This window comes from Agelaius tricolor, unplaced genomic scaffold (assembly GCF_023055355.1).
Source record: "Agelaius tricolor isolate 1412-34295 unplaced genomic scaffold, bAgeTri1.0.p SCAF_12, whole genome shotgun sequence".
In the NCBI taxonomy this organism is placed as follows: Eukaryota; Metazoa; Chordata; class Aves; order Passeriformes; family Icteridae; genus Agelaius; species Agelaius tricolor.
Genome location: NW_027269272.1, coordinates 22,031,733 through 22,046,852, shown reverse-complemented (window position 1 = coordinate 22,046,852; position 15,120 = coordinate 22,031,733). Strand labels below are relative to the sequence as shown.

General features: G+C 47.9%; 1 protein-coding gene across 2 annotated transcripts in view; it reads right to left on the bottom strand.

The window, feature by feature from the left end:
- Positions 1-801: 801 nt before the first annotated feature.
- The window catches only part of PLD1 (phospholipase D1), a 62,937-nt gene continuing 48,618 nt past the window's right edge, over positions 802-15,120 (bottom strand). For both annotated transcript variants that reach the window (XM_071438068.1, XM_071438069.1), the window contains 6 exons: positions 11,882-11,995; positions 10,372-10,421; positions 9,326-9,460; positions 6,961-7,114; positions 6,224-6,338; positions 802-5,664 (listed from right to left, as the gene is read on the bottom strand). In XM_071438068.1, coding sequence (XP_071294169.1) covers positions 5,440-5,664; positions 6,224-6,338; positions 6,961-7,114; positions 9,326-9,460; positions 10,372-10,421; positions 11,882-11,995 — 793 coding nt within the window. In that variant the 3' untranslated portion in view covers positions 802-5,439. The remainder of the gene's footprint in view (positions 5,665-6,223; positions 6,339-6,960; positions 7,115-9,325; positions 9,461-10,371; positions 10,422-11,881; positions 11,996-15,120) is intronic.

Sequence of the window (15,120 nt, the reverse complement as noted above, 5' to 3'; positions counted from 1 at the left end):
CCCTGTGTGACCCCACAGGGACCCTGCTGCCACCCAGCACCGTGCACCCAGCAGTGACTGTCAGCTCCCACATGGCTCCTGCTTGCTGCTATCTCCTCTTCAGGAGCCCAAAAGTGGGATTCAGCAGGCACATATCAGCAGGGGGATGCTGGAGTGGCAGCAGAAGCTGACAGTGTCACTCAGGAGTGGCACTCATCAGTGCCTGATGTCCCTTCCCAAGCCCTACCTCACCCTCTGGCTCTGCTGTCTTGGTTTATTGTGTCTGTCGAGGACACAGATTGAATTTGGAAGTTCTGAAGATGCAGAGAGCCCTCTGGCATCTGAGGAAGGAGATGAAACCTAAGAAATGGAGAAGTTAATATGTTTGCAGTTTGCAAGAGAGCTTGGAAATGCCACTGATGCTTTATTAATCTCTTCTGCCCCTGGAGGACAACAGGCAGCTGCTTCTTCCTCTCTCTCTGCTGAATTTCCTTTACTGGAAGTTAAAATAGACAGGGGCAAGTTAATTTTATTTTGGAGACAGAGCGTTTTTGTCTGTGCCTTTCATAATGCTTTTGGATTATTAAAACTCCTTTAAAACACGACTTTTTAATCTATTTAAGAAGTCCAATTTTCTTTCTATGCTGTTTCACCCCAGCAATTTCTCTCTCCCAGGAAAACCCAAATGACTCAAGTGTAGCCTTTTTTATTGCTATTCTGGGCCTTTCCCCCTCACGTCTTGGCTGCTGATACAGAACAAGGACAGAACCCCAGGCAGGATGAGACCCCCAAACCAAGGAGAAATGACACCAAAGCCAAACGTTCTGACATGATGATCTGTTGTATTTTCAGTCCATTAATGCACATTCATTTACCAGATACAAATGGAATGGAAAGGAAAGCCATGGTTAGCAGGAACAAGGATACAAAACTCAATTCCAGCAGCCTTCACAGAAGGGATGTTCTGTATCACAGCAGCACTGTCAAGGGAGGGACACAGGGAGACCTGTGCTCATACCCCAAGTGGAAGCTCTCCTTTTGTGGATTAGGTTAGCTAGAGAGATAATTTCAAAAAAAAAAAAAAAAATACACAACCAGAACACAACAAAACATTCCCCAAATGGTGACTTTTTGACTCTTTCTCATTTCCCTAGAGTCAGGACTAGAGAAAGTTGGAATTATTTACATAGAGGAGATTTTACGAAGACACTGGAAGGTTAAAAATAGAATAACCACAAATACTGGAAAATATAACAAGAAAGCAGGCAAGGAAAGGAAAATAGGAAAAAAAAAAGTGACACCCCAAGAGGATCATTGCATTCAGTGGTCAATGTGTGGTTACTGGGGCAGCTCCACTTGGATACACTGAGATTCACAGGCTGGCCCTGATTCACTGCCATGAAGTTCCACTCTGGGATTAAAGCAGGATCCTGCAGAGCTCCTGCTTTCAGCAGGACCTCAGCACTGCAGCAGCCATTGCTTGGCTGAAGCCATTTGCAGCATGAGTGCCACGAGCTCTGACACTGTGTTCCTGTCTCGTGGGGCACCCAAGGGATGCCAGCCTCTGCTCATGTCCTGCTCTGCTTTTCTTCCCCTTGGCCACCACACCATGAAAGGCTCTGCTGCTGCTGAGAGGGGTCAGCCCAGCCCAGCATGGATCTGGGGCTCCACATGCAGCAGGAGAGGGAAATGGCATTATCCTACAGTTCTCTCATGCTGGTATGGGAGTGTCCCCACAAACGCAGCTCTGTGACCAGATACAACCCCCAGAGTGTCCCTGCTACAAGAGTTCAAGGCTCCTTACACTGAAATAACAACAGCACATCTGCACTTGATTGTACAGGGATGCTCCCTCTGGAAGGAAAAAATTCATTGGAAATTATTCATGGAAGAGTCCCAGCCAGGCAACACCTGCACTGAGGTTCTCCCAGGGACAGCACCAGCATTGCAAAATCATGTTGTGAAACTTGATCAAAAGAAAGGAAAATGGAGTGTTTGGGGTTTAATGCAGCACAGCTCACCAAGTCAGGGGACAAACTAGACCAAGAGATCAGATACTGATCTGAGCACTTTGCCTCTTCATGGAGCACTGGAGTGGTTCTCTTATAAACTGTTTTTAGTACAGTTCTTGCAGACAATGACATTTTATCCCTCATTTTTTAGATCATGCATTAACTTTACAGTGAAACATTTATCCAGTCCAATATCTATACAAAAAAACACGTATTTTAAAATATTAGACTACTAAAATTTAAGGAAAGGAGCACGAGTTCTCAAAATGATACCTGTTAAAGAATAATTTAAAGGGAAAAGAAGTGTTCTACTCGGGTTGAATTACAAAATAAAGTCTGAGCCTGGGAGAATTGCTCTTTTCCTATAGTTGTAACAAATAAATGCCACAAGAAACAGTTGATGTTTCTGGGGTTGCTAGTGCTTGAATCCACATCCCCTGTTCCAGCCCTGGGTACCGTGGGTGACCTTCTCCAGTTTGAGGCCCACGCTGGTATGACAGACAAAGGAGCTGTGATTGTTCAGGTGCACAAACCAACTCTCTCCAGGTGTTCAACTTCACAGGCTTCTTAATATAAGAAACAAACCTGCAGCAGACAGGAAGGGGGCAGCCCCAAACAGCACAGCCTGGGGTGGGAATGAGCAGGGCCTTCACTGGAGTGGTCCTGTCCTGCTGTCTGTCTGTCTGTCTGGGGTGAGCAGTGCTGCTTCCACAGGGAACCTGATGGCCCCACAAGCCCCTGGGGATGCTGGGAATTCCTCACTGTGCTGAGGCTGCACACCCTGCTTGCATTTGAATGTTTCTAAACTCCTGGTATCAGGAATTTAGCACCAACACAGGGCAGGGATGGTCAGCACAATGCCTCAGTTTCCACAGAGGGGAACCTCCTCCCAGACAGAGAGCCAACATCAGGCCTGTCTGCTACCTCAATAATGAAAGACCTCCTTAATTAGCACCTTCTCATACCAAATCAGTTGATTACATCTCCCTCCATGGCTCTGCTGTGTCACTGGGGACCAGCAGCTATCACCCAGGGGCTGAGCATTGCAGAACCTGAGTGGTTGTTCCCCAAAGCAGCCTGGCAGAGGGAGAGTTAACACCTCTGGAGTTAAAAGCCCCAACAATTAGCAACCTACCATTTAAAAAGACAATGTAAGGATAATTTAACAATTATAAAAACCTCTGCTAATATGAGGATGAGGAGAATAAGAGCACTTAGAAGGTGACAGGAGTGTTGCACTTCAAGGTTCAGTGCACAGGTGGTGGGGTTGAACACTTTCTGACTCTGAACATGGATCTGTGTGACTGACAAGGATTCTCTGGCAGGCTGTAATTGTTTAAAGTCAGCAGCTTCAGTCAAACTAACACAGCTAAAAACATCAGGAGAGCAAAGCTCTGAACCTGCACTGATGTGAAATCACAGGACACCTTTGATCTTTCTGATTGGAAATGGTCAGGGCACACATTGCTTTGGCTCTGTGGGGGGTGACCCCGGGTCAGGTTTTTTAAGGGAAAAATGTCAAGGGAAGATATTTCTGTGCTTACAGCATGCCAGGTAAAACCATCAACCCCCTGGACTCAATCACATAAAATGCTGCACATGCACTTCCCAAAGGTGAACCAGACCACAGATGCCAGAAAGGAGCATAGAAGGCAACTGCATCTACAAAACACAAGTGTAAAACAGTGGAAGCTGTAGGAATGGGCTGAGATTTGGAAAAACATCTGGGGTTTGTTCCCTATTTGGGTGATGCAGCAGGGACTGAATAAGCTGGTGCCTATTTACAGGTCTGAACACACAAGGCAATCAGCTCAAATGTCATGCCAGCTACCTTTTGGGGATAGGTAGGTGACCAGTGGGATTATTTTCCAGTTAAAAACTGCTGGAAGACATAGAAAAGAAAAAATAGAAATTCTTCTGTGAAACAAAATAAATACCAGTTCACTGGACCTTTTGACCAAGGAGTGTTGGGCACAGTATGACCCTGGGAAGGGAAGGGATGCCCGATGCAGGGGCAGCAGGAGAGCTCAGCCTCCCATTCCTCCAGATCCAACTCTCCTGAAGTGTTTCCTAATGCTCCATTATCCCAGTGGCTGGCACAGCACTGCAGGCTGCCAGGAACACCTCAGGCTGGAGCTGGACATGGAATTGGGAGACATGGCCTCACTGCAGGATGGAGCATGGGCTGAGACCCAGGCTGGTGCCCACCACACGAGGTCCTAACCCAGGAACTGTAGTGTTCTTCCCAGGATGCTGGATTGAACTGCTCTGTACAGGGAGGTGCAGAAGAGCTTTGGAAACCTTCTTATAGCAATGTAAAACAGGAATGTGCATGCTGAGTTTTATCTCTGCTTGGGAGGACACATCCTGCATGACTGCACTCCAGGTTGTGGCTGGATCAGTAACAAAGCAGAGCAGAGACAAGCCTTTGTCATCTGCTCCCCTTCCCCCTTGCATTCACCCCATCTACAAATCCACACACCAGCTTGCTCTGAACATGGTGTCAGCTTACAGGCCTTTCCCTTCTTTTAAGTAGAGGAAAGGGATGGAAATGAAAATCTCCCCATATGCTGCAAGATGAACACACAAGCAGAGTGCAGAGCTTGGTTCAGATCATGCTGCCTTTTGAGTCTCAGTCCTGTTACATGCAGTGCCTTGGCTTCCCCCAGCTCTGGACACCTCAGGCTTGAGGAAAACAGTCACACTCAGTGGGACCAAGCTGATGTGCTGTGTCTGCAAAGGCCAGCAAGCTCCAGTGACCTTCAGCACCTCCAGCTCCAGAGACTGCCTTCTGCCAAGCCTGAGGGCTGCTGATTGCTCCAGCTGCAATAGGAAAAAGATTTTTTCCCCCAAAGGGGTGAAGAGACCGAAATGCTGATTCTGATACAGGATTGTTAGTCTGTTTCCCTTTAAGAAGTGAAACACACTCAGAAAGCTGCAGGACAGCCCAAGGCAGCAGCAAATGGCACTTCCCAGCAGTGGCAGGGCTGCACAGTGTGCTCTGATGGCATGTGGAAGGGTGAGATGGGGAACTCCAGCGAGCCAAGGTGCAGATACCCAAAGCCTGAGAAGCAGCACAGGCAGCCCAGGACTCCTGTGCAGCCACAGCACGATCACAACCACAGGATACAGCTGGCAGTGGTGACAACATCGACTGGGAGTCAGTTCCTGTCCTAGGAAGCAGCCTGCATCCTTTAGATGCTCAGAACATGCCTCAAGAAGTAACTCCTCCAGAAGTTAAACTTCTATCTGCCACCATTTCCAAGTTTTTCTGCTCCTCGTCTGCTAGTGTTGATTTGCTTCAAGTTCCTCCACCAAAATCCTTCTGAAGGGCTCATTACCTTGGTGGAGAAGCTTTTAGTCTTCTTTCACATTCCAAAATCTCGTGTTTTTCATTATCTTCTCTCCTGAGAACAAGACTTTAAAAGGTAAAGCAGTCTGCATCTTCTTAAGTCCAGACCTCCATGGGTACCATGGACTCCTTTGTTCCAACTGAGGGAAGCAAGTACTCTTCCTCCAGAAAACGAAAGGGGAATTGGACTAAAAACCCACGAATCTTTTTCAATTCTTCTGCTGCTTTCACAGGATCATCAGTTGCTAATTTGGGCTTGTTGATGAAATCACGCAGTTGGGTTAAATTATTCACCTGGTCACTGGGAAGGCATCGAAACACCTGATCAGAACAGAAAGAAGAAGTCACCTGTCAGTGTAGGGGAAATGCAGCAATGCAGAGCTCCTGAGAAAGAACCAAGCATCCAGTGCAAATTCCCCAGGATGGGAGTGACTGAATCAACAGCCCAGAGAGCAGGGAGGGAAGAGGTAAGGGCCTGCCCTGGATGAGGCTGCAGCAGGCAGAGGGGAAGCTCCAGCGCCTTTTCTGATCACTGCAAAAGCTCATTAAAAGACAGAAGTAAAATTTGCTTCTACTCCAGTTACACTGTGGCTAATTACAAGTAGTAACTACACCATGGCCATTCACTGGGGCTACAGCTGATGCAAACACAAGGAGAAATCTGATCTGCTGCCTTCATGGGTGCTGTCATACTGAGAATGCACCAGCTCCAGTTTCCTGTTCACAGCTCTTGCATCTGACACTACTCACTCCCTTCAAAACATCTCTGAAAGTCCAGCCCCAGGAACTGGATCTGCTCTCTTTGCCCTCCTTGTGCTGCAGCTCCCATCTGCTGCCTCTGTGTGGGATGGAGGGAGGGGGAAGCTGCCGTGCTCCTCACTTTATCAAAGATGGTGGCATTCCGAGCTGCCGTGGCAATCCACACCTCCTTGAAGAATTTGTCACAGACGGGATCCTGGTGTTCTGGATTGAGGTCGGAGCCGCCAAGGACAACCCTGAGAAGACAAAGGGATGGATGCTCACACAGGCTGAAACACTGGGCACTCCCCTCTTGATAAATGCCAGGAGACAAGGAGTTTCCTTGGGACTTGCCAAACCCTGTGTGCTCCCAGCACCCTCCCACTCCCATGCCCTATGATAATCTCTCAGCTCTAAAGCTGCTTGATTTTCTCCTTTTCTTCTGTGCAGTAACTGTCCAGATGGGAAACAGGGTGGGAGAAAAAAAAAAAAAAAAAAGAAAAAGGCCTTAAACTAAAAATGGCTGTATTGTGGGCCAGATGGCTGCTCCCAGCAAAGAAGCTTCCTTTAAAAAGTGACACTGCCACCCAAGATTGAGAGAGTGTGCAAACGGGATCTGGAGGGGAAATACCACTTGTTTATAAGTGCTTCTAGTGAAATCCCAGAGCAAAAATAATTTTTAAAATCAAGCCAGCAAGCTGTGGACAGAAGCACTGTGAGGAAACAGCAGCAAAACCCCGGGCTAAGTCCAGGCCGAGCAGAGCTTGGGCAGGCAGTGTTACCCACTGGTTTGAAAGGCTGTGGGGGCAGGTGAAGCCCGAGCAAGGCCTCCCCTGTCCCCTCTCCCTGCTCAGCGCGTGTGTGTCCCCGCAGCCCCACCTGAAGCAGCGCAGGCGCAGGGACTGGGCGAAGCGGCCGGCGCGGTACTCGTGGCCGTCCATGAGCGAGGGCACGGTGTCGCTGTCCTGCACGATGATGGCCATCTCGCTGTCCCTCTTCCCCAGCATGCTGCGGTCGTTGATGTTGGCAGAGCCTGGGCAGGGCAGGCACAGGCAATGTCTCACTGCTGCTCCAGGTGCTCCTGCACAGCCTCCATCACCACCCACCACCACCCCGGGGACCCCCGCACCCTCGGCCCCGCGGGGAACACCCTCGGCTCCGACAGCTAAATCCCCAACCTGATGCATGATGGTTTTAGCTGTTATGTTTTTCAGATCCTGTAACTTTCAACTCCACATAGAGTGGAGCTCCCTTCACATTTTGGTCAGATCCTTCTAAGGCTGAGAACCAAGGACACCATCTGCCTCAGGTCCCAAAAAGTACAAACAAAAGTGAATCGGGGTGGGGAGCAAATTGGAGTATATGACTTCATTACCTGAATCTATAATTAGATACTATGGACCAAACTTGTATCTGTCTGAGAAACTCATGACCACTGTCCATTTTGGGTGTAGCCCCTTGGGGAGGCTTTGTCTGCCCTTACTGTACCTGAAGGCCCTTCAATAAATATATCCACTTGTATCTTTTTAACTTTGTCTGGCCTCTGTTTCTAGGTAAGCCCAGGCATCAGCCAGGGGACTTCCTTATGGAAACACAGACCCTGAGAGGAGCTGGGGAAGAGAAAAAAACCCACCTAATTTTTGTAGGCTTCAATGGAAGAAAATTAAATCACAGCCAAGCCCAGGCCAACATTTTCAAAATTTGTTCTTTCTGCAACTTCCCAGATGCTTCTGCTGAAGGAGCCACAGCTTTCAAAGGTCTGAACTGCATTTGGTTTGCATAGCCAGCTACCTGAGGCAGGATAAGCTCTCTGGGTAAATCACAGAATGCTTTGGCTTGGAAAAGATTTTCAAGCTCCTCTCCTTTTAACCTTTTAACCTCCCTGCCATGGTCAGGGAAACTTTCCACTAGACCAGGCTGCTGTGCCATTCAAGGGGATCTGCTCAAGACCAGCTGAGGCTTTGTTCCCCCAAACAGGTTTCTCTGTCCTACAGAGATATCAGAAAGCAGGGCATGGGGGAACACTGTTTGCTTGCAGCTGTTTGCTCCAAGGGAACAGCAAGATTCAGGGAAGGATAGGCATAATGAGGTCATTAACCCACAGAAACGACCAAAACAATGATAAAAAAATCTCCAGACACAGCTGTAAGAGACCCCCAGGCTGCAGTTAGCCATTGAGCCTTCCCAGGAACTGGATTGACTCCAGGGGAGCCAACACCTCCAGAGGAAAATCCAGCTAAGTGCCTCTCTGTCCTTTCACCCTCTCCTCCAGCCCAGAAGCTCCATGAGCACTGAATTTCCATGCACTCTCTCTCATGTGGAAAAGGGATGACTTCCCATCCTCTCACCAGGCAGCAGAGATGCACAGGCTGTATAAAAATCTACCCTCAAGCTTATAGGTACAGAAAATAAAAACTAAGATCTGCCTCAGGCCCCCCAGACCATCCCAGCTGGAACAACAAAGCTCCTGCTGTGATATCAAACCACCTCAGAGCCACTCTGTGCACTGGAGACAGGATCTGAGAAGGTGACAGAGGAGCAAACCTCACCACAGGGCATCTGAGACCCCTGCTTTGAAGGGAGGGAGTATTTTGAGTCTTGTAAAATCTGGTATTAAGGTATTCATTGGCAAAGCTTTTATTGCTGATGTAACAGCTCAAAAAGGGCTTCTTTAAAGAAACAGGCTGAAATTCTGCTGCAGTGCAGAGCTCTGAGCCTGAACTCTCTTGTCTTTGCTTCATGTTCTCATAATAAATACGGTAAGAGAAGAGGATGAAATTATATCTATTACTCCCTATAGCATATTGTCCCATTCTTAGGGAATAGAGCTGATACATGACACATGTTGTCCAAACCTTCCAAATCTTACAGTGCATTCTGTTCTTTCAGGAACAGATGACAAGTCTCACAAGTCTTCCTGCTAGAGCAGAGTTTGATACAAGACAGATGGACAATATTCCCTGCACTGGGATTCTCTTCACGGTTACACACAGATTTAAAAGATTTTAGAAAAACAAATGAAATGACAGCCCTCTGAATCCTTTCTTCCCTCTTGATGAATTTATGAGTTTGGATTTTGGGGTTGTTTTTTTTTTTTTTTTTAAACAGCAAAATATTTCTCAGGAAAGAAATGACAACAGAGCAAAGTCCATGGCCCTACAGCCTGCACTGTGCATGGGGATGGGAAGGGATTGATCCAGGTATAACCCAGTGTCCCCAGCCTCTCCTGAGAGCCCCTGCTCACCAATTATAACTGTGTTGTCATCAGCAATGAGCAGTTTGCTGTGCACATAGATGAGCTCTGTGACCAGTTTTCCTTCCAGCTCTGCATATGTTCGAAGGCCACAGAAGGATATGTAGTTTATCCACTTATCTCCAACTGAAAATTAAAAGACAAGAAAACTGATGGGATGAGGGAGGTGGAAGAGAAAAAAAAAAAGACCTTGTTTACATGAAGACCCCTATGAATAATAGTTCACTTTTGACTTTTAAAACTTATAAATTAACAGATAACAGAAAGAGTTTTTTTTTTTTTTTTAAATAGACTTGAAAATTTGCTTGTGAACCTATTGTGCTGCTCTGATCTGCTGCCTGCTCAGAGACTCCCACTTCAGTGAGAAATTACTCCAGTCTCCTGGGCACAGCACAATAGGTGGACTATGAGACTGTTTTTCTGCAGATGCTGCAGAAAGAAGGCTGGAAGCAGGTGTTTTTTTTCCATGGTCAGTAAGGCAAATGTGTCCTAATGCACTTGTGTGCAGTTCAGATTTACACCAGGACCTAGAACAAATGGAGCATTATGCACGGTCCCAGTGTTTGTGATATGTGGGTTTTCACAGTGCTCCAATTCCCAGCAGAGCAAATTCCAGCAGGATTCCTCATGGCAAGGAAACAGCCTCCTGCTTAGGCAGGTTCTTCCTCTCCACATCTGACAACTGCCAGGAATAAACCCTGTGTGGGATCCACGGGGAAGGCTGAGCGCTCACGGCTCCCAGAAGCGTGACCCCGCTCAGGACATTTTCCAAATAACACAATCCTGAGCAGCTGCAACTGTGCTGTGCTCCTCCCTGGGGTGCTCCCCTCCTCTGGATCAGGGCTGCAGCCAGGTCTGAATTCTGACAAGTGGCCATGGCCTGTGTGACCCAGCAGAGCTCTCCGTGGGAGGAGGGAAGGGGCAAGGAGGAGGTCGCTCTCAGCCCGCAGCACGTGCTGCATTACGTGTTACAGATGCATCCATCAAACAGCAGCATCCAAAGTAAACAACACAGAGGAGAGGAATAAGGTTCTTACCCTCTGCCTTCAGCTGGCCCAGGATGGAGTTTTCCCCTCGGCACATGGTCCTGGAAAGAAGGTAGGCAGCCATCAGCACCCCCGTGGCTCCAGACAGCAGCTTGTGCTGGAGCAGAACTGGGTGGGGTAAATCACAAACACAGCTGCCTCTCAAACAGCAGGAGAAACAGGGTGCTTCTTTTCCCAAATGACTGGTACTACTTCAAGGACTGCTCATGTTCCAAAAGGAGCTTATTCCAAACTACAGAGGAGCTGGGGAGCACTTCTGCCTTCTAGAGCACGTGGCAATGATTGTAAATGTGTGACAAGCAGGGCTGCCACCCCCTGTGCCAGGCCTGGGTGTGAAATCACGTTAAGAAAACATGCAGAACACCAGGTCAGGGAGTTTGTGTGATTATGGCTGGGCTGGAAAAGCCACAGCTGGAATTCCACTGAGAACCAACCAACCCATGGGCAATCTCCTCTGGTTGCCCTTGCAGGAGGAAGCTCAGGCAGAAGGGTGAAGGGGACATTCTACTTTCCATCTGCTTGTGTCCCCTGCCCCTCATCCTCCTGGAGGTGCAGCAGGACCCCTGCAGGCCAGCAGACAAGGGGGATTTCACTCTAAGGGCTGCAGCAGTCTCTGCACACTGACTGTGCCCTGGCCATACTCTAACAGAGCAGCTTTCCAGTAAAACCATCTTGGGCCATTTTGCCTTCTACATTTCTCACCCTGCTGCATCTCAGTCCTTCCTATGAGACCTGCTGGGCTGCAAGTGCCCCCCCAAAACATCCATCCTGGAGCAGGGGAATCACACTGGGAAAGATGCCATTGCCTACATGGGGCCAACAGGCAGAGCCAGGCCAAGTATTGGTTGAAAAGGTAGATTTGGAGACAAATCTTGGTCAGCAAGTCTGATTCATCAGCAAAGTGGAAAATGTGATGGTGTTCGCAGGGATCTTAGGATGAGGGAAGAGATGAAGACTTGACTATGTTTCAGAAGGCTGATTTATTATTTAATTATATATATTATATTAAAACTATACTAAAAGAATAGAAGAAAGAATTTAATCAGAAGGTTAGCTAGAATAGAAGAATAGAAAAGGAAAGAATGATAACAAAAGCTTGTGTCTTGGACAGAGAGTCTGAGCCAGCTGACTGTGATTGGCCATTAATTAGAAACAACTGCATGAGACCAATCACAGATCCACCTGCTGCATTCCACAGCAGCAGATAATCATTGTTTACATTTTGTTCCTGAGGCCTCTCAGCTTCTCAGGAGGAAAAATCCTAAGGAAAGGATTTTTCAGAAAATACCATGGCTACAGAAAACAAATCATAGAGTGGCTTGGGTTGCTTGAGCCTTAGAGCTCATCTAGCTCCATGCCCCTGCCATGGCCAGGGACACCTTCCCCAAGACCGGGTTGCCCAAAGCTCTGTCCGTGCTGGTCCCACTGATGGCAGGTGGGGCTTGGGGACCCCCTGCAGCAGTGGAGGTGTGCAGGGGGCTCTGACAGCCTGGTGAGGTACCTGTAGTTGAAGTGCATGATGGCCTGCAGGGCATTCCCCCCTCCTGTCGAGATGTCCCCTTCGAAGCCGGGCAGCAGCGGGATCACCACGTACACTCGGAACCGCCTGTTCTCCCTGGGGAGCAGAGAGTGTGGGGAATGTCAGCCTGGGCAAGGCACAGCTTCACACCAGCTCAACTACCCTTGCTTTCACTTCCCGTGAGATGACTGAGTTGGTTCCCATCCAAGGCTCCCTCTACTTTGAGGGAGCAAAGTGTGAAGTGCAGTTCCAGTTTCAGGGAATCATCACCTGCCATCAGTGCTGCTCTGAGAGCTCCTTCAGGAGCACAGGGAATAATTTACTCTCAGCTAACAACAAAAGAAGCAAAAGGAAAAGAAACGCATTTTTACTGAAATTCAGGGGCAGGCTAAGGATTTTTCAGGTTGTGTCTGCCACTATAGAAGTTTGTTTGAGCACCCCGATATGCCAGTCACACTGATTCTGGTGCAGACTGGTGGGGACAGCTGCCTGGCAGAGCACAGCAAAGCTTACAGAAACCCAAAACCTAACCCAACACTCCCACTGCCTCCTGGTTTCAGAAGTCAGAAACCCAAGATAGAGAGAGTGTGCAAATGGGACAAAGGTTTCCACAAAAGGTGGAAAAAGTTCAGGGCACAAGCAGAACATTGATCACTGGGGGAAGGCAAATATATTCTTGATACATCACAGCACCCAAAAATCTCAGTTCCAGAGTTCTCCAAACTAATCCATACCCTAATCCTGACCCCACTCAGAACAAAAGCTACAATTATGGGACTGCTTGGGGCTTTTCTCAAAGCTCCCTTTGGGTTTCCTCTGCTGACAAATGCCAGGTGCACCTGCTCTGAGAGCACTTTCCAGGTGCTCCTGGGCGCTGGGCATTCCCTGCTCTGTGCCCTGCAGGAGAAGGAAGAGGATGATGTTCCATGGAAGGATGCTGCCACTAGATGGCAAACACAGTTTAATCAGCACAAAACCATTTCAGCAGCACTTGGAGGAAGAGCCAGTCTGCAGTTTTTGCTAGCAGCACTCCTTCCTCGGGCAAGCCATGCCTGTGAATTTAGGGGTGTGGGAATTGTGAGGCACTGGGGTCCCATCTGAACTGGGAGGGAGACAATGAGGACCTGTGTGCCTCATTTCAACCAGAGCTTCCTTCCAGCTGTGCTGGGCACTGCAGAGTGGCTCTGGCTCACCAGCAGAGCTCAGAAATAGTTAATGAGGCCTTACCCAAACACAAGAGACTGTGAAACCAAGTCTGTTTGTATCATGAGAAAGGTCTACCAACAAAAGCATTCCCCAAAAAGCAGCTTGTTTGTATAAGGACAATGTTTACTAAACTGCTTAGAGAGCCACCCATGAAAGAAAGAGGAAACCAAGAAAAGAACATTATTAATAACATCAGTAGAAAATATTTAGTCTAGAAGAGTGAGAAGTATACAAGCTCACTACAGACCTTAATTAATAATTAAATGCTATTCTCCTGGGGCAGTTTGGAAAATTAGCATTATGATACAAACCATTTAGGCTGAATTTACTTTTAATCTTAGGTAATGTAGAATTTGAACCTTATATTCAGTTAGGAATTGCCAACATTAAGCCAGCACAGTACTGGCATACAACTGGAGTAATGCAGAAGTGAGCATCATATCTGGAAATGGGTCACTAAGAACCTGTGTGACTCCCTTTTGTGATAGACTTTTAGTATCTGGACAGAATGACAGATTACATAAACTTTATAAAATGGGAAAACCTTAAGAGATTCCCTGGAGAACTGGCTGCTGCCTCAGTAGCATTGCTAACAGCAGGCCACTGATGCAAAGGACCTGTGGTGGTCAGTTCCCAAAGGCAGGAAAGGCAGCCCAGAGAGGCTCTCCAGGGAGACATCAATCAGCACAGAGATCACAGGATCCCAGAATGGTTTGGGTGGAAGGGACCTTACAGCTCCTCCAGCTCCAAAGTCATGGCAGGGACACCTTCCATTGTCCCAGGCTGCTCCAAGCCCTGTCCAACCTGGCCTTGGGTACTTCCAGGGATGGGGCAGCCACAGCTTCTCTGGGCAATCTCTGCCAGGCCCTCACCACCCTCACAGGGAAGAATTTTTTCCCAATACTCAATCTAATCTTCTTGGCCTTCAAAGCCATTTCCCTGGTCCTGTCACCCATGCCCTTTTCCAAAGTCCCTCTCCAGCTCTCCTCTAGCCCCTTTAGGCTAGAGGTGCCCTAAGATGCTCTGTACAGCTGCCTCTGAGCCTCAAAGCTGCACATTTTTTCAGAAAATCCATCCCACCTTTTCATCCTTAGCTAATTTCAGTTTTTTTGGGCTACTCACTGCAGCTCACACAGATCACAGGCAACTCCACCCCATTGTTAATACCACAGCAGATAACACCCAGGCTCTCCCTGTTGCAATAGTGCTCTTCTTTCCACAGTGCTCTGAACATAGCCAGGCCCAGGGCAGCTCCTAGGGCCCTGCAGACATGTCCTGCACTCTGGTGGCTGTCTCAGGTTGGATGCCTTTATCCAAGTGGGAACTTCCAAGCTCAAGTGCAAAAAAGAAAAAAAATCCTGCAACCTTGGAGAGAGAACTTGTGGAAAAGCAGGCCCTGCAGAGTTCTGGACAACTACAATGTGGAAAAAACAATCCATGCAAGAAAACATCACCACGTGTGGCAAAAAAGCCCATGAGAGATGAAAGGGAAAAGTTTAGAAAGTTTCCTGTATTTCAGCCCAGCAGGAGCAGGGTACAGTTTTATACTATGAAATGTATGTCTCAAAGAGACTCCAGGGGAGCAACCCTAAGCAAGGCTGCCCAGGATCAAAGTGAAGACAAGGCACTACCTGTGGCATTAATGTTAGCACAGGGTTAGGTGTGCTGAAGGAGTGTCTAAAGCATGGCTGGATTCAATCCATCCAGGAACAAACAACGGTCCCCTTGCAAAGACTGGAGGTGGTGAACACCCTCCAGCATGTACCAGAAAAAGTTGTTCAAACAATAGCAGAACCCTGCAGTCAAATCCTCAAAATGTGTTTGCTTCCCCAGTTTGAAGCAGCTCCTCTTTAGATGATTTAAATAAACCACAAATCCCAGTTCACACTTCCCACCCATGAAACTGCCTGACCACCCAGCTCAAGGCAAACTGGCAATGGAGCAAAGGTGTCACTGAACCAGAACACAAAGGACTTGTCTTTAAACAAGTTCTGTAGTTAAAAATACATTTACAT